Source organism: Pseudogymnoascus destructans (assembly GCF_001641265.1).
Source record: "Pseudogymnoascus destructans isolate 20631-21 unplaced genomic scaffold scaffold_8, whole genome shotgun sequence".
Classification (NCBI taxonomy): domain Eukaryota; kingdom Fungi; phylum Ascomycota; class Leotiomycetes; order Thelebolales; family Thelebolaceae; genus Pseudogymnoascus; species Pseudogymnoascus destructans.
In genome coordinates this window covers 771,407-789,299 of record NW_020167527.1, presented here as the reverse complement: position 1 = coordinate 789,299, position 17,893 = coordinate 771,407, and the positions used below count along the sequence as shown (strand labels likewise).

Here is a 17,893-nt window from a genome sequence, read left to right as displayed (position 1 = left end):
TATGGTGACTTGTAGGTTTGAGGAGGAGATTTCTAAGTTTGCTCTTGAGTTTGATAGCAAACTGAGTGCAACGAATGTCAGTATGACATCTAAGGATGGACAACAACGCCTGTCTTTTGCAGAGCTGGACTCGACATTCCCTGTTCACGTTCGACAACCTTCTCCAAGTTGCTCTGAGCTAGCTGAGACAACGGATCATGATCAAAATCACCAGGGTGTCGAGAAGGCCATAGTCGACGAAATGAGGCCTTCTCCACTTCGCGAGAGGGCTGGTGGATCGTGCGACCATGGCAGCGTCTGCGACATCGAGGATGAACCACGACAAACTCCAGCAGAAGCGGGTCGGTCGCCGCCTTTAAGCGCAGCTCACTCCAAATACAATCAGATGGACCAGGAAAGTCAAAATAATACAGACGTTCGAGGTATTTCGAGCGAAGAACGATTGTGGGAGAAGATGATTGAATCGCAGCATTGCCAACAAAAACAGCATGAAGACGAAAGACGAGGACGATATAGAGGCGACTAGCGGCAAGGATAAGGGCCCGATTAGCTACAGCCAGCAAATAAAGGAGAGTCTTCAGCACCAACGGGAGGAAGACGAGACCATAGTTGTGGCCCGTCTCTCACAAGCCCGCCAACACAGCGTCAAACCATATCATAAGGACAACGAGGATAATGAAGATGACGAGGACGAGGATGTGCGGCCTCCAAGACGACGAAAGCGCCGCCACATAGAGTCTGACGCGACTGAAACCGCCATCCGCAAGAAGGTCCACACGCGCTCACCCACTGTAGTCCAAGCCCAGACCCGCACTACTCGGGACTCTACCATGTCTCAGAGCTCACCAGCCGATGCGGAGTTAATTCTAGGCGCGGACTACCGAGAATATCCTCTTCAGGGTTCTCTCAAGTGCGTGAGGATCGGGCGAGAGACGACTTACAACCTAGAGTTCAGGCTGCTAGATCTTCCAGATTCGTTCAGACCATCAATCGGTCTCCACATATCAAATTCTACGTCTAACGGGGAATCAGCCGGAAAATCAGCTCACCCACGGGTTTGCGCATCTCATGCAAAGAGGTCGCAGCCAGCACCGCAGAAGCAGAGAAAGCGTGGAGGACTCCAATATACAGCGCAGGAAGATAATTTGCTGATGCGCCTCGAGAAGAAGGGCTTGCCGTGGAAAGAGATACATCAGGCTTTCATCCGTGCTTTCCCGGACAGGAGCATCGGATCGCTTCAAGTGCGCTATTGCAACGAGTTAAAGAACAGAGACTCTGATTCTGATGCCGAATAGGATTTTTTTGTTAACTGTACCGCTGTTTATTGTCCTTTGTGCCCTATTTAACTCCTCGGACATTATTCTTAATAATCAACGCCCAGGCCATCGCACTAAAAGCTCGAGACAAAATCTGCCCTCAGTCGCGGAGTTTTTTGGTGATTAACTATTATTCATTTACTTCTATGGTATCAATAAATATATCTATCATACAGCTTTCCCCAAACCCCTATAACAAGCTATGCGCCTCACAATGCTCTTCTTGATCGTCTTTCCCAAGGCTGGCAATTGCTTTGTTAAATGCCTCGATCATCCCATCGTACATTATATCGTTGTCGCGGAAAGTTCCTCTAAAGATTTCCCCGTCCCTGATCGGAAAGAGTACATTTCGGAGCTCGCGAGCCAACTGTTTGAGGCACTCGAACCTCGGGGCAAATTCCGCGATAATGCCCTCAAACTGGCTCTTATCCATATGGCCTAGTTTCGTGTTGGCAATTTGCCTATAATTTCCAGTATACCAATCCCGAAGAGCACTTGTTGCCAACGGCCTTGACTCCTTCCTAGCCTGCCCTTCGTCCATGTCAACATGACCATAACGAATGCACATCCATATAAAACATAGAAAAACGACTCGAGATCGTGCCGATAAGTGTGGCCCTTGCCCTGCAGCACCTCGATCGCCATGAACTGCATAGTGCCAGTGCGATGGCTAGCTCCACTCGGCACACTGTCCAACTCCTTCGCTAAGTCCAGGTCAATCAGTCTCCCTGTCGGCTCTCCTTTGGATGCAGCTTCGGTGATAATGATATTATTCTCGGAAATGTCCCTATGAAGAATCTTCCCATCCTCAAGAAGCGACTTGTGACCTCTGACAGCATCACGTAGCGCCTCCAGAAGCTCCTTCGTTGACCTATATGCGTGGAGTGGCCGCCCAGCCGGGGAAACCACCAGGCAACAGTGTATACGGTTGCCGTACGTCTCACTCTCACAGCCTGCCAGACTGTCGGGCTCGGGTTCTTGAATGCTGCGAAGGTCGGCTGTGTCAGGATCACCGTTTTCGGCGTCCGTGGCGATATCCAAATCGGTTCTACTGTCCCCCGATTTGGATCTCTTCATTCCGCCATTCCCATCAACAAATCCGCCTCTTTTCCGTTTCTGCCCAGAAGAGGAGATCGTGGTGCTGCTTGTGCTGATTCCTAAACCAGTCAGGCGACCCTTGCTGCTTCTAGATCTTCCCCGGAGACTTCGTGTTATCGAGACACCCTGGCTGGACCCTGCACCACTATCAACCCAGGAGGTTTTGCTTGATAACTTCCGTGGTACGCCAAATTTCATGCCTCTTCGTAGATGCGAAATAGTATCCGGGTGCCCATCAATATTTATCTGCTCGTGATGAACCCACTCGGCAATGCCTTTAACTCCTCTTTCTTTGGCCAACTTCAACAAATCTCCCTCTCGGTATCTTTTATCAGACGGCCAAGCGAATTTTACCACGTGATCCCATCTCCCTGGGTCCTTATTCCTTCCTCGATAGCATGCTGTTCCCCTACACACGATCGCCCGTTGCCAGGCGAGTGGCTTGTCCTCCAACCAGATCCTCACTCCTTGTGCGACGATGTATTTATCGCCATCACGCCTGATAAACGTATTCAATCCCAGTTCCGCTTCGGTCATCAGCGCATAGCCAGCAATAACCTGAATAAACCGCTCTGGCTCTTTGTTGATGTCGAATTTTTCGGAGCTGTATGGGCCAGATCTGTCAAAAACCCAAAGCCGCATGACGCTTCCGCAGATGGTAAAACCAGGCACAAATCGCCGGTCCGGTTGACTTCCAAACACCTCACGAGCGTAGCCTGCCAACTGCACCAACGTTTTTGTAGAACGATCTTCATCAGGGTTTTGTTTGTGTTCCCCAATGACAAGTACATTTGACCAGTCGTGCCCCTCGTTCAATATGGCAACGTCCGCGAGGGTGAGGAAAATATCAAGCTTGCGATTAGCCTCCGAACCTCTCAGCACTTTGTTCGCTGATGTGTAATACTGGCGGCCAAGTCCGCTGAGAACAGTGTCCTGGAACTTCATGAACCAGTCAAAAAATGAACTTTGGAGAGAAGGCTCTGGCCACCCCACCCAGCGACCTTTCGCATACTGTGTTCTGGACTGTTCGTATATATTCTTCGCTTTGTGTGTCCAGGTTTTCCCTTCGAAGTATCGCCCGTGAAAATCTTCAACATCGTCGTAGACGCGCCCTGTGAGTTCCTCGCGGATTCGCTGGTCAATCTCGTCGTGTGTCTGCTCAATCCCACTTTGAGAAGCCGAACTAGATCGTAGCGGCGTGTCGAGAACGGCTTTCTCGAAGGCAGTCGGGGGTGTTGCGGGGTTTGTTCGCGCGACTAACTCAAGCACAGCATGCCAAATATCCGAATCATTCCAGGTTGGTTCATCAGGTTCGTTCTTGACAATCTGTTCCACTAGAGGAATGGCTGATGCAATATCCAACTGGTTCGCATCCACGCGACCGTATAGTATAGCAAGATCACCGGAGACGGTTCTGTCGGCTATTCGGGAAGGAAGGGTACGAGCTGCTGGTTCGATCTGGAGAGCTTGGATAAGGTCGAGCACTAGGGATTTAGCAACTACATATATTAGCTAGTAAATTGGACACATCATTGAAGTTGAGCCATACCTGCGGTGGCAGCCGTTGAAAAGACAGTTTGCACTACATTCGACGACGAGGGAACATCAAGACCCGAACGGGTTGATTCAAATCGGCGGCGGAAGGTGGCTAGCCGTTCTTTGATTGGATTACATCTGATTTTGTCAAGTTCAGAGGCTGTAGCCATGATCGTAGATTGAAAGTACTGTATGACGACCGCGATGCAAGTTTATCGCGAAGTCACTTGGCCAAACAGTCTGATTACGTAAGGCATGTTGATGAGGGGGAGCACTTCGGGATAGCCCGTCACTAAATTTAGTCTTCTTTGGTGCTCTATTGAAACTGGTCCTAAAACAGGTCCTCGTACACCCTTGGCGGCATAACCTTGGCATCTTACTAGCCCACTGGGAGGTTCGATCTTGTCGCACCATCCATATACCGGATCTTGCATCGTTGAACCCATTCAACACCACAATCTAGCTACAATTCTGCCTGCACATCCAAAGAAACAGAAAGCTAGGCCCGACGGGAACTGATTACAAAAACTCCGAGGTACTCAACTTACGATGAAACTAAGATTGAAGCCGAAATGCTAACGATTCTCATGGCAAGGCACCTCAGCCGACGTCTATACAGTTCTGAAGGCCAAGGAAGACGCCAGGCATACCCCATCTGCTGAACGATGTATTCCTGAGCCACATGGCGACTTCGTGGTTGTTTCGCCGTTAGCATCCCAAGTACAGAACCTCATCAGCCTCAATTCGTCCGACACGTCAAATACTCCAACGGACACCATCTGGCGGCTTTTAAACAGTTTTACATCAACTTCTCTCCAAATGGGTGATAAGAATCGCCCCTACGATCGTGGTTGATAAATCACGCAGGTGAAAGCGCATAAAGACATGAATATGGTTTTTCCGGCATATGAAACGTTCGATCTCAGAAACTCTGAAAAGGACCTTTTGGCGCAGAACTCGTGTGTCATGGGTCAAGCAAAACGAGCACAAGACTTAATCATGATCACGAGAAAGGCTGGAACATCATCAAACAGCATTGTATATGCATCAGAAAGTTGAGTAGGAGGAGACAAGCGAATCAATTCTGTCATTCAAAGCTATAAAAACCTCTGCATTTGCATAAGATGTGGGAAAACCCTACGGGAAAACCACAATCGAGGAAGCTTATGTCGTCCTTTCAACCCCTAGTCTTCGTGTCCTCCTATGGAGCCTTCACACTGTGCTTAGCTCGTGTGTTCTGAAGGAGGCATAACAACTTACGTGACTAGTTGCACATTCATAACATTTGCCTGTCGAGTATTGGACATCTCGATCCTCATACTCGGCACAACCCTTTCCACATGGCGAGTTTTTTTGGAACACCCTATGCCCACATCCAAACAACAAATAGTCTTTGAAGCACATTGTTCGTAGAAGATGCCGAAGACGTAAGTTGTGATACTGACTGTTAACAGAGCTTATGGTGTTCGTGATGTATCGTATTTTCGCAGGCTGTGAATAATGATGAGCATCTTGTCAGGAGAGCTGGTCTTTATAGACAGCCGTTTGCATGCAAGCCTGTCACAAGGTTGTAGAAAAATGAAAAACAGAGCCAACCTGGTGTGGCTCACTCTGTGTCCGAAACTAACATGAAATGAAATGAAACAAGAAAAATGAAATTTGTGAAGTTGAAAACAAAAAAAGAAGTAAGTGAAATGAAATGAAACAAGAAAAATGAAATTTGTGAAATCGAAAACAAAAAAAGAAACAAGTGAAATGAAATGAAATGAAATGTGACAGCGGGTCTTACCGTTGCCAAGACATACATTCTATCTAGTCACAGGTAACGGAAACTCGGCATTTCATATACACTTTTCCTGAAGTACTCGATAATCCAGCGTAAGACTCCGAATGGATTTGCAAACAGATGCTGATGAGTAACTCGCAGGATGTCTGCCCAACCGATCACGTTTCCATATCCCATCGACAAGTCTTGCACTGTCAATGTTGACTTCAAGGGCAATGAATATCTTCTACGCTGGGATGGTGACTGGAAGAAGCTGCCAGATTTGACACGGTTTCCACGAGTGGACGACGCTTCTGTTTCTCTAATACCGCATAGCTCAAATGTTCATAAGTTATGGACAACGTCTCGACTTCTGAAATATGGAGCGGATTCCCATATAAGGGCTTTAGATTCTTGCACAGACGGATACCCAATCTGCAAAGTCGCGATTAATGATCGTCAAAGACGCTTACTTCAACAGGAGTTCGCAATTCTCCGGCATTTATCGTCAAACGAAGTTCCTGTTGTTCGTACACATCGAGAGCCATTAGTCGATGAACAAGGCATCTTTGGATTCAGAATGGAGAGACTCGTCGACATTGATTTAGGCAATGCGACGGAGCATATACACGAGATTGAAAAGGCAATCGAAGAAGTGCATCGAGGTGGTGTTGTGCACCATGACATCTCTCCAAGCAATCTAATGCTGAATCAGGAAGGGTTCATTACTGTCATCGACTTCGGTCGGGCTGGATACATTGGGCAGGAAGTACCTGAAGACTTTAGAGCAAAGGAGAATGAGATTTTCTCAGTCGATTCTGACAACAACGCCTTGAAAAAAATCATTGGTATGTTGAGGCACCTTCAGCGATGAATCAAGTTTCAGTGCTTAGCCTTCTTAGATATATACTCCCGCAAAGGGTGCTTCAGCTCACAGAACTTTGAAGCTTGAAGTAACAGGGGTCAAGAAATTTGGGTGAGTGTCGTGCTGGGAGGTCGACACATGTCGGGCAATGTCGCCGAGTGTCGAGCAATGTCGCGGGGACAAGTTTGTTGAGCTATAACTTTGCCCTGTGCAAGATTGTTCCTGTAATGGTATGGAGAGTATTATCATCCAAAGTAGTAGGCATTCGCGGAACGGATTGTTGTGCCCGACCAGCAGCAAGGAATATTTCAAAATCAGAGCCACTAGCATCATTGCCGTGGGGAATGCTCTTTCGTGCGTGTCAATCACGTCACGTGAATTTTGTAGCCCCACCTGGAGATCCAGATTATCCCAAAATCTGCCATGACAAAAGACATCTCAGCAGTTTCAGAGATTGTGCATAAGTTCAAGATATCCAGTTGACTAAAAGGCGGAACAACTAGTTAATATTACAGTACTAGAGAATGTCGTTTGATTGTGGTGGTCTTTCTCTATACGTATTTCGTTTGGAGCCTGAAAGGCATTGAAGCCTGATTGCACGGTCACAAGTCGGTTTAGATAAATCACATGGTATTAAGCCCCACCAATTGCAAAGTTGGCGCCATTACGTCCAGTCTTCCGTACATCACCATTTCCGCGTTCGATTTATTCATTTCATCTTCTCGTTCTTCTTTTCGCCTTCACCTCCGCCTATCCATCACATTTAACATCTATTTTTCTCTATCGAATGTGCAAGAGTGTCTCTAGCTTCGAAGACTCGGACTTCACCTTCGGTATTTGCGCAAATAGGCCAATCTCTACCACTACCCCGCAAGCCTGGCCAAGGTAAGTATCCACCGTGCAGTTTCGTGCAGCTGTTGATATTGTACAGGCGCGATAATCGCTATAGTCACCGAAGTCCCAAGCTTGCGCGTTACGAAGCTCAGACGATCTCTGGCCTGGCCAGCTCGGAATTTACAAGCGTTAAGACGCAACCTCTCCCGACCAAATTTGTCTCTACAAACACCATACTCTTGAAGGAGATCCAGCCGTCGCGAAGACACGGAATTTATCAAACGATTAGTCATTACTACAATTGTATTCAAGCAGGGGAAACAAGACATCTTGATGGTAAAGTCGCTCTCTGTTGTGATTTTTACCCATCTAAACATTAGTAGGCGTTTGTCCCTGAAGAAGTCGATCTGGCAGTCGATCTGACAGTCGATTTCACGACTATTCCTGACAATACTGTTAAATGGGTTGAAGGCAAAGATCAGTGGGTTTACTGGAAAGGATGTATCGTCACGGTCTTTGAGAGAGACAGCGAGGGGAATAAGCGGGAGAAGGTGCTAGACATATATACTGGAAAGGGGAAGGTATCACCGGGTACTCAATTGTATTGTTTTAAAGGGAAAGTGAAGGAATTATAGCATTGTATGCTAAAGTATTGCATTCTAGGTATATAGCTTGTTTTGTATTTGAAAACCACCTTTCAAACCAAGTGATAGGTTGATGATAGCTCCATCACTAGGTCTACTTGTAAGTATCATTGATACGCATTGAGTGACGTTATTTCCTTCCTCCAGTTCCTTCTCACGCATACGGCACGTGGTTATTGCCCCATGTATCTCAGAACCAAACACATCAATGATAGCTTCATCCATAACGCCTTTCAGGGTAATTTCGGGATTGGGAGTCAGTCTGACCCCATCTTTTAGGCCGACATACCGAACTTGTCCCACCGACTCCACTCGAACCTTGAACAAAGCCATCGCGAGATATCCCACCTTGCTTTGGTGGACATCCAGACTCATGAGACAATCAACTAGTCCACGAGGAGGAAAGTTCATCGTTACAGCAGCGTTATATGGGTTTTCATTATTTTGGACGGTGACTTTGCTGATCGCAGCACAGATATAGTTGTCAAAAACTTCTGCGATCCCTCGTAGTGAAGCATTTTCCAGTACTAGGTGTTTCTCTGTGGGTCCGCTTTCCATTTCATTGGGAGGTGTGTTGGAACAAGTGATCGAAACAGCTGGCGATGCTGTAGTGGTTTGTCGAGCGTCTTCATCGCTCTTTGGATGAGCTTCCAGGAGCCCTAACCAATCCAGTTAGAAAAGAAAAGTAGAATCGCTAGAGGACTTACGTATGACGGCATCAGGACCATCCGACCCAGCCCTGTCAGTCACACCTGGTGGATATACCTCGTCTGTTGAGGTGCGTTGTCGTTTTCGAGATCGATTATCCGGTGACTGGTCGTTCCACGATTGAATGCTTTCCGCATCTAAATGACTCAGTTTTGCAGGCTGTCCACTCTCCAATGGGTAGACGCGTTTAGGAAATAACGCTTGCATAAATCTGAGGTAGTAAGGGCAGCTGTTGAGCCCTTTTTCTGCGGCAGTTGACTCGAAAAACATTTTGGTAGCAGGGCTTAAGTTTATACGATAAGGTTCGTAGTTTTTAAGGCGAATAAGGTACTCCATGATGTCGCCGAAGCTTTTTTTGACACATTCTGTTGGCGGGATGACCAACACGAAAGCAAGGAACAAGTGATCGTTTGTATCCTGTATTTCCCTGTAGACACGACGAGCTCGAGATTTCCGCCATGCACTCACTTGTGCATCCTGACTATCAGCCTTCTCGACGATAAGATCGCCCCAAATGAGGTCGAGACGGCGGTTCTTCAAAAGTTCCTGATCGCCACGTGTCATATCATTACTTCTCAGCTGCTTGGATTTCTCATCAATCTTGGTAAGAAATTTATTGATTTGGGCGTCGGAAGTCATCGCAAACGACCCAAACTGGAATGATGAAGTGAAATGAATGAAAGAGAAGCTAGGATGAATGAAATGAAATGAAACCAGAGAAATGTATTTTACCGAAGGTGGTCCATGCCTTCCCCTCCCACAAATATTAGTCAGTCGGAGTCAGTTGACCAATGACATGCATGGATCTTAGTCGGTCAGCCTAACATTAAACACACAGTACACCTCTTCCTATTGGTCATTCGGATCATTGGGTTCCCGACTCCATTTCATTTTACACGTTTCATTTCATTCACTATATTCATTTCATTTCACCTAGTTGTGCCCTTCGATGAATATTCTTCAGACCTCGATGAATCTGCCGCGTTGCTCTAGTCCAGTGGAGACAATTAGGAATACTCTATTCCCAGGGAAATGCACAACCTAGGACATCGGCCTGCCCTTGTACAATCAGAGCACCCCGAACACCACTCCCATCTGATGTCACGTTAGTTATTCAGGGGTCTTGAGCCATGCATCAATCTAGTCCCTCTTACTCCCGAATGAGAAATATGAACTCCTCCCGCAGTATCCGCCCGAACGGTCGTACTGTCTCACATGAATGGGCTGCTTTCCCCACACTGCTGCATTGTGAATCGGTCTCGCCAGCATCCCCCCCAACACTGTCTTGCAGATATGTGATTCCCCGCGTTGTTTGCATGATGCACCCTTGGACCTTCTTGAATATTCAATCGGCCAATGCTGCAACCGTGAGCTGCTGGTGATCCTGAACTTAGAAGGATTGGCTTCCCTCAACTCCCTAGCCGTTGTTAGTTTACAGGGAGGGTTTGGTCTTCAATTGACATGAGCAAACGATTGAGAAATATATAAGGGCATGCGATTCCCCAGAAGTGCAATTACGAATCTCTGCAGTCTTCATATCATCACTCATCTTCAAGCTCTTACTTCTGTTTATATCTCCCATCACGCATATTAAGCCACCTGCCAACCCTCTACAATGATCATGGCCCAAAAAGAGATGATTCAAATCTGCCCTACATCGACCCATTTGCCGCCGGGCACACCACCGAGTACCCCGAATCTGTCATCAACCGAACACGTTGTCACGTTCAGCAATGCCCAAAAGCTTTTTGAAATGGTCAAAGCTATCGTGGACATGGAAATTGCTTCCACTTCATCGAAGTGCAAGTGTCCCCAGAGAACATCTGAAGCTCCTGAACATGCGGCATCTACGGGACCCGTAACTCTCAAGGATGTTGAGGCACTCATTTTGAAGCTCATCGACGAAAAGTCAGCAAACCCTTCAGCTCCAGACGACGAACTCGATAATCAGTACAGGCTTATGGAAATGGTCGATTCGATGATAGAATTACGCCTTGCATCCCGTACATCTGTACCCCAGGCACCTACACAATCCCTGACGATCCAGGACTTCAAGGACCTCTTGAAAGAACTTGTCGATGGAAAGCAGGCGGGATTGGCTCAGGTTTCAGACGGTCCTCAACCCGATACCACGGACGCTCAGGTGGCTGAAGCTGATGCCAACGACACCAATGCATTCAAAACAGTTGAAGAAGTGTATGATGCCACTGCTAAATGAGTGGGATCTTGCTGACAAACCATTTCGATGCAGTTGGGATAACAAAACGTACAAGTACGCACTTGTGGAGCCCGCAAAGTCGACTCATGAGATAACTACATTGGACAAATACGTTTTCATTGTCCGCAGAAGAGTCGGTCAGTATTCACTCCCATGAAGGTGTACTATATCTGATTGTTGCCCGACAGACAAGGATACGAAAGAGACGCAGTTCCACATCGACATCAAGTCGGAGAGTTTGCGCGATATCCTGAGGGTTATCTTGGGAGATGTTCAAGGAATCAGCTTAAAAGAACCAGTCCTATCTGTGCGTCTTCTCTGTTTCTACACTTTCAGCAGCCTTGACTGATTGTCTTTTAGGTTGAGCAGAATCTTTTACACCACTATCTGCCTGAAATAGAGTTATATCGAGGACTAAAACTCTATCGGGACGTTGAACAGAGTAAGATCGCCGAACATGAATCACACTTGGAGTCGCTTATCGACTACATCAAGACAGCCTATGGACCTACAAGACAGAGTCTGAACCCCATCTTAGAAGACGGCCACATCACATTTGACCTGCTTTGGGCCCTCTTCAAATCAAATACGTTAGTATATACCAAGTGTTTCGGCACAGGAAAGCCAAGATGTGTCAAGTATGATTTTGGAGAAGAACGGAAGACAAACAGTGGGGTGAAGTATTTTCACATAGAAGGTCGTTATCTCGATTTTGATGGAAAGGTACTTGGTGAAGCAGTAATTCATCTCTCAATCGAAAAGTTTCGTGGCGCTAAGCGGATTGATACTCTTGAGGTATTTCCTCTTCATTGCCACGCAAACGAAAGCAATGCAAGGGCGCAACTACTCAAGTGTGGTCACAGATTTCTTGGATTGACAGGTATCCATCACGTTGAGTACCATGGGAAGGCCTTCTACATGGAGAAAGGACGTCCAATCGAGGTGACTATCAAGGGCCGAATCATGGTTGATCCGGCCCACTTCAGAGAAACCAACCCAAATTACAAGAAACCAAGCATTAGCGAGCCTTCTAAGTCTTCATCTAATATTTGGCTCTCTTTCGATTTGGACGGTACCACTGTAACGTCTGCAGACGTCGTAAAATGCATTGGGAAGAGCTCAGCGGAGGTGGCTGGAGATGACGTGCTCCTGTGCAGCCCGACGGTACTCGGTTTCAGCCTTGACAGGAACTTATGGCGTAAGCATCCCGATTCAGTATGATTGAGGTTCTTGTCCAACTGACACGTCTACAGTCGAATTTGCCGTTGGTGACATCGAGGACATCAAGTGGCAGCCTGCTGCTCTCGCCCACCTCCAAATCCCTGACAAGAAAAAGAAGGCCATACAGGCCCTTTCTGAGGCCCACATGGCACGATCATCTGACAACCGTTTTGATGATTTCGTTGCTGGGAAAGGTCAGGGCCTAAATGTGCTCCTACAGTATGGTGACTAGTCATCTGAATTAATAATCGCATACTGACTTTTATATAGCGGCCCACCAGGTGTGGGGAAGACTTTGACAGCTGAAGTCCTCTCTGAGCATCTTCAAAAGCCACTCTATTCGGTATGTCTGCTTAGCCCCCATCTTACGCACATACTAATAATACAGGTCTCCGCGGGCGAGCTGGGCACTAGTGCAGAAAGCGTTGAGGCACGCCTTCCAGGTATCTTCCAACGCGCTTCAAGATGGAATGCTCTTCTCCTACTTGATGAAGCAGATGTTTATTTAGAGCAGCGCTCACCCTCAGAGATAATTCGCAATGCTATAGTCTGTGTATTCTTGCGAACGCTTGAATATTACCAAGGCATCATGTTCCTCACGACCAATCGAGTCGCGCATATTGATGATGCTATCGCTAGCAGAATCCAGTTCAAGATCAACTATAATACCCTTAGCGCAGATCAAAGGAGGAGTATCTGGAAAGGCTTTCTGAGAAAGGCATTTATAGGTCAAGGACTGCCGGATTACGACGGCTTGGACCTCGAGAACCTAGTGCGAAGGGAGCTTAACGGTCGGGATGTGTAAAGCGTAAGCCTAAGGTCTCACGGGAGTCCAGGGAACCAGGTCAGGAGGCAGGAAGGTATCGTATTCTGTAAGCACAATAGGTCTACGTATACACAGCGACTATTGACTGGAGGCCTTCTTCCGAGGCCTCCAACCCCTTTTATCTATGCACCTTGTGCCCTATTTTACCGAGCCCTATGGGCCGCTTATGAAAGGGACCTCACGTGGTGGCACGTGATGGCCTTCCTTACAATTACCTCCCCTCTTAGAGGGATTGCCCTCAATTCCAAGGTTTCGCAGCTAGGGCTTACTTGCCCTCCTGGCTTGTTTAGACTTTTTGTTTTGACCCGGGTGGTGGACTTGTTTGGGTGTGCGCTTGGTGTGCTGGTCCCGTGACCCCCCTTGGTTGTGGATTGCCGCGGCCACCCCCTTTGTTATGGGTCTCGCGCCAAACTCCTACTTCCTTCCAAACTTCCTATCGAACTTCCTGCCACCTTCATCCTCAACATCACCTTACTTCGCCTTTCGCCCTCGATCTTAGTCCCAACCTTTGGGGCCTACACAGTTGCTTGTTTCTTTAAGGTAATCACTTCCTTTCCACCTGGATTGCAGGAGCTTATCGTTACGGATAGATCTCACATCGTCCAACCCTCATCATGGCTCCCAAGCCGAAGGGGAAGGCTCTAGTTGCTACACCTCGCAAGCGACCAGCGGCCCAGATGTCCAGCTCTCCCGAGTCGCAGGTGCCCGCCACGCCTGTTCCTTCTGTTGTCGCCTCCTCCACATCACGTTCTCGCACTATCCGTCCGTATCGTTCGCCTGAAGTCGAGGACGAAGCTGAGGATCTTGAAGGCTCCATCGTTTCTGAGTCCGAGGCTCCAAAGGATGAGCGCACCGTGCTTGGGTGGAAGGTCGCTGCCCGCTGTGAGGTTCCTGATTCTGCAGGACGCCTTCGCGCTGGCTCCCGCCCATGCTGCATGAAGTGTGCACACACGTATTACAACTTCCCAGGCCAGATGTGCTGGGTCCCTTCCAGCATGGCCAAGTGCGCAGACTGCCTTCGGGGCAACCACGCGTGCGTTCCAGTAAGGGACTCCCTCCTCATTGTTTGTTTGTACTAATGGTTGGGTAGGCTGCTGCCCAGCTTGGCGCCGAGTTGGAGGCCCTCCAGCTTGCGGCCGACACTCTCCTGAACTGTTGGGCTGACGACGAAGATGCTGGCCTTGCTGCTGATTCTGAGGCTACTGTCCAGGCCATCAGCGCCCTTCACGCTGCCCAGCGCGTATACAGCAATGCCACCAAGGCCAATACCATTACGTTGTCCCATCCTTGCTTCCTTGTGCATGCTTCCTGTGATATGCCTCAATTAACGATAGCCCTACATCATGTTTTGGCACCCATTGGTCGTCTGCAGCTGTATAACCAGCCCATCTAATAAGGTATTCCTCTCTCTGGCCCCTGCCTCGTTTGATTATCCTGTGGTCTAGGACCGCTTCTACTTGGTATTCTTCCTCACCGTCCACAATTTCTGGGCTAGGTGGAGGGTTGGGTTCCTCTGTGTTTTTCCAATACCTTTCTAGTAAGGACACGTGGAACACGTTGTGGATCGCCTTATACCTTGGCAGTAGCTTCAACTGGTAAGCCTGCTTACCGATGCACTGGGTGATCTCATACGGGCCAAGCTAGCGGTGCCCAAGCTTCCTACTTGGCTGGGTGGTTCTGATATTCTTGGCCAAAAGCCATACTTTCTCTCCTACCACGTACTGCATTGGCTTGTGCAGCTTGTTGTAGCCTCGTATTTGGGCTTCCTTCGTCTGTTTCCACGCCTCTTCGAGCTCCTGTCGCAATTCCAGGATCAGGTTGATGCGATCTTTCGCGACTGGCACTTCCCTTCTGGTGGGGTCGTCCTCGATCCCTTGTCTTAGGTCTATATTGATGCCGTATCGGGCCTGGTTTGGCGACATCTGGATGGAATCGTGGAAGGCGTTATTGTAGGTCAATGTAACGCTGACTTCTAAACGATAGAAGACACAGAGGTTCTCTTGCGTAAAGGTTTACTTATCAGAGGAGGCAGGGGATCAGACACAAAGGCTTCAAGTAACACGTTACTAGTATATAACAAATACTGTATTGAGTTGAGCACGAAGCTCCTATCTAAGGAAATACTATCTACTTATATAGTGGCGTCGTGCCTAGTGGACTCTTGGGAACTCACTCGAGTCCTCGGAGTCCTGGACTCTTAGGATTCTTCTCATCATCCTGCGAGTCCGTCACGTGCCTAGTGGACTCTTGGGAACTCACTCGAGTCCTCGGAGTCCTGGACTCTTAGGACTCTTCTCATCATCCTGCGAGTCCGTCACGTGATACTTTCGGAACTACTATTCCCCGCTGCCCCTCCAGGTACCAGGGTCGGTCTCATGCGACCTCCCTCCTTCCTGTCCTGTAGTTGGCCAGCCTTCTTGTTCCGTCGTAACAGTCAATTCTGCGAAGTGGAGGAGTTCCACCTAGTTGTCTTGGTGCTGATTACAGTGGATCCGCAAGTAGGCTTCAATATTCTGATTCTGCCTCTCGGTCTGGCCGTCGGATTGAGGGTGGAAAGCGGTCGATAGGTTACGCCTTACTTTGAGGTGAAAACAGAACGCTGACCAGAAGTGACAGGTGAACACACTCCCTCGATCCGTGATTATTTCAGCTGGGATTCCAAAGTCCTTTACCCAGAATGCAAGGAAGAGGCGAGACAGCTCTGGGGCCGTGATGGTTTTCCTACAGGGTATATATTTGGACACCTTAGTATAACGATCAACAATCACAAGGATGGAGTCTGAAGCCTTGCCTTGATCCACCCCTACGCTTGGGGGCAGATTCGTGATAAAGTCCATACTTATGGATTCAAATGGTTTCGAGGGCATTCTTAAGGCCTGCATTTTGCCATATGGCCTATGCCGCACGGGCTTGATGCGCTGGCATCTATCGCAGCCCCGTACGTACTCCCTGGTTTCCTCGCTGAGGCCAGGCCAGTAGTATTTGTGTTGGATCAACTCTTGGGTTTTCTTATATCCAAAATGCCCGGCCAGTGGGTCGTCATGGCAAATCTTGAAGATTTCCATCCGCACTGCCTGATTGGGAGGTATGTATACCGCTCCCTTGAAGCGTAGGATGCCTGCATCGTCTACTCTCCAATCTGAAGAGCCCTTTGCTCGCGCCAACCCAATATCCTTGGCCCTTTTAACAGCTAACTCGTCAGTCGCCTGGAGGGTTTTGATCAAGTCTATTAGGGGTTCAGACGCAGCACTATAGGCGCTCTCTCCCTTGGCTACAGCAGCTACTGCAACCCGAGGGACAACGAGACCTGGACTCTTGGTGTCCTTACTATGGTCATCGCCCAGTCTTACGCTGCTAGCGTTTGCCTTCCTACGCTGTAGGTTAGGTTCTCCTATCTGAAAGCCTTCTTGGCTTGTTATCGTCCGACTTATCTGCGGGATACCTCCTGCCTGCATGGCTTCTTGGAGCTTGTTCTTAAGGGTCGGTAGCATCACATTCTGGCTACCCTTTTCACCCTCATAATCTGGTCTCCTAGATGGACCGTCTGCTGGGTTTGTTTTTCCCGCTCGATAGGAGATGTGGAAATCATAGGCTGATAACAACTGCGCCCACCGCGCTTGCCTCCTTGTGAGGGCGGTGGTTTCCATAAAATACTTCAGATTGTTGTGATCTGTTAGGACCTCAATTGGGTACTGGCTTCCTTCGAGGTAGTGTCTCCACTGCTCGAAGGACTTCACGATCGCCAGGAGTTCCTGGTCGTGGACTTCATAGTTCAGCTCTGCTGGATCTAGCTTTTTGCTGAAAAAGGCAACTGGGTGCCATTCGCCCTTCTCTTCTGGCTTAGTTCCTTCCACTAATTGGGACAGGTTCGCAGTGAGCGCAAAGCCTGACGAGTCCGTCTCGAGCCTGATTCTACGGCATGGGTCGAAATGGACCAGTGTGGGGGCTGTAGTGAAGGCCTTCTTCAACTGGCCGAAGGCGCTTTGCTGTTCCTCCCCCCACACGAACGGGCCTGTCTGCTTGCCTGCCTTTGCCCCTTTCATAAGGCCTGTCATTGGGGCCACCACGGAGGAGTATTGCTTTACAAAGCGCCGGTAAAAGTTGGCAAAGCCGAGGAACACCTGGACCTCTCGATGGGTCCTAGGTATTGGCCAATCGGCGATTGCAGCAACCCGGTCGCTTTCCATAGCCACCCCTTTCGTCGTGACAATATACCCAAGGAAGCTTACCTTCTTGGCATTAAACTCGCACTTTGAGAGCTTCACGTATAGGTTCGCCTCGCGTAGGCGTCCTAGGACCTCTCGTACGTGGTCAGCATGTTCCTCCTCCTTCTGGGAGTAGATGAGGATATCATCAAGGTATACGACACATATGGTGTCAACCAACCCTTGTAGGGTCTCATTCATGTACGCTTGGAACATTGCAGGTGCGTTAGCCAATCCAAAAGGCATCACCCTGTACTCGAAGTGTCCGTATCGAGTACGGAACGCTGTCTTTCACTCGTCGCCTGGGTGAATACGGATGCGGTGGTAGGCATTCCTAATATCAAGCTTTGTGAAGCACCTCGACCCTTGGAGCCGATCCAAGGTCTCCGTGATCAGTGGCAGCGGGTGTCGATTCTTCACGGTAATCTTATTCAAGCCTCTGTAGTCTACGCAGAGGCGTAGGCTTCCGTCCTTCTTCTGAACGAATAGGATGGGCGCGCCTGCAGGGCTTACGCTCCTTCGGATCCAACCCTTCTTCTCGCTCTCGTCGAGGTATTTACGGAGCGTGGCCAGCTCCGTTTCCGATAGGTTATATACTGGCCCATACGGTGGTTCCTGGAGCCCAGTATCGATGGCATGGGTTTTCCTTCCCAGCTC

At 48.6% G+C, this 17,893-nt stretch overlaps 5 protein-coding genes across 5 annotated transcripts; 3 read left to right on the top strand and 2 right to left on the bottom strand.

Moving 5' to 3' along the window:
* Positions 1–1,440: 1,440 nt before the first annotated feature.
* VC83_03925 (uncharacterized protein) lies at positions 1,441–4,218 on the bottom strand. Its single transcript, XM_024467563.1, has 2 exons — positions 3,964–4,218; positions 1,441–3,913 (listed from the first exon to the last, which is right to left on the bottom strand). Exons 1-2 carry the CDS (start codon positions 4,118–4,120, stop codon positions 1,755–1,757), a joined length of 2,316 nt encoding a protein of 771 aa, XP_024324996.1. The 5' UTR covers positions 4,121–4,218; the 3' UTR covers positions 1,441–1,754.
* Positions 4,219–5,878: 1,660 nt separating this feature from the next.
* Positions 5,879–6,667, top strand: VC83_03924 (uncharacterized protein; the record flags this gene model as incomplete). The annotated part of the gene is made up of 2 exons (XM_024467562.1): positions 5,879–6,563; positions 6,618–6,667. 2 exons carry the CDS (start codon positions 5,879–5,881, stop codon positions 6,665–6,667), a joined length of 735 nt encoding a protein of 244 aa, XP_024324997.1.
* Positions 6,668–8,064: 1,397 nt separating this feature from the next.
* On the bottom strand, positions 8,065–9,449 carry VC83_03923 (uncharacterized protein). Its single transcript, XM_024467561.1, has 2 exons — positions 8,766–9,449; positions 8,065–8,717 (listed from the first exon to the last, which is right to left on the bottom strand). The coding sequence occupies exons 1-2, from the start codon at positions 9,403–9,405 to the stop codon at positions 8,074–8,076; spliced, it is 1,284 nt and encodes a 427-aa protein (XP_024324998.1). The 5' UTR covers positions 9,406–9,449; the 3' UTR covers positions 8,065–8,073.
* A 484-nt stretch (positions 9,450–9,933) lies between these two features.
* On the top strand, positions 9,934–13,122 carry VC83_03922 (uncharacterized protein). Its single transcript, XM_024467560.1, has 7 exons — positions 9,934–10,962; positions 11,018–11,121; positions 11,173–11,291; positions 11,345–12,182; positions 12,238–12,424; positions 12,476–12,548; positions 12,594–13,122. The coding sequence occupies exons 1-7, from the start codon at positions 10,382–10,384 to the stop codon at positions 13,008–13,010; spliced, it is 2,319 nt and encodes a 772-aa protein (XP_024324999.1). The 5' UTR covers positions 9,934–10,381; the 3' UTR covers positions 13,011–13,122.
* A 523-nt stretch (positions 13,123–13,645) lies between these two features.
* VC83_03921 (uncharacterized protein) lies at positions 13,646–14,424 on the top strand (the record flags this gene model as incomplete). The annotated part of the gene is made up of 2 exons (XM_024467559.1): positions 13,646–14,074; positions 14,122–14,424. 2 exons carry the CDS (start codon positions 13,646–13,648, stop codon positions 14,422–14,424), a joined length of 732 nt encoding a protein of 243 aa, XP_024325000.1.
* Between the last annotated feature and the right edge of the window lie 3,469 nt (positions 14,425–17,893).

What these genes read in the sequence shown, in the direction of transcription:
- VC83_03925 (XM_024467563.1), bottom strand. Translation starts at nt 4,120, where the DNA reads ATGGCTACAGCCTCTGAACTTGACAAAATCAGATGTAATCCAATCAAA. An exon ending in TTCAACGGCTGCCACCGCAG is followed by an intron (nt 3,914 to 3,963) that starts GTATGGCTCAAC and finishes TAATATATGTAG; the next exon opens with TTGCTAAATCCCTAGTGCTC.
- VC83_03923 (XM_024467561.1), bottom strand. Translation starts at nt 9,405, where the DNA reads ATGACTTCCGACGCCCAAATCAATAAATTTCTTACCAAGATTGATGAG. An exon ending in TGGTCCTGATGCCGTCATAC is followed by an intron (nt 8,718 to 8,765) that starts GTAAGTCCTCTA and finishes TGGATTGGTTAG; the next exon opens with GGCTCCTGGAAGCTCATCCA.
- VC83_03922 (XM_024467560.1), top strand. Translation starts at nt 10,382, where the DNA reads ATGATCATGGCCCAAAAAGAGATGATTCAAATCTGCCCTACATCGACC. An exon ending in TTCAAAACAGTTGAAGAAGT is followed by an intron (nt 10,963 to 11,017) that starts GTATGATGCCAC and finishes ATTTCGATGCAG; the next exon opens with TTGGGATAACAAAACGTACA. An exon ending in TAAAAGAACCAGTCCTATCT is followed by an intron (nt 11,292 to 11,344) that starts GTGCGTCTTCTC and finishes ATTGTCTTTTAG; the next exon opens with GTTGAGCAGAATCTTTTACA.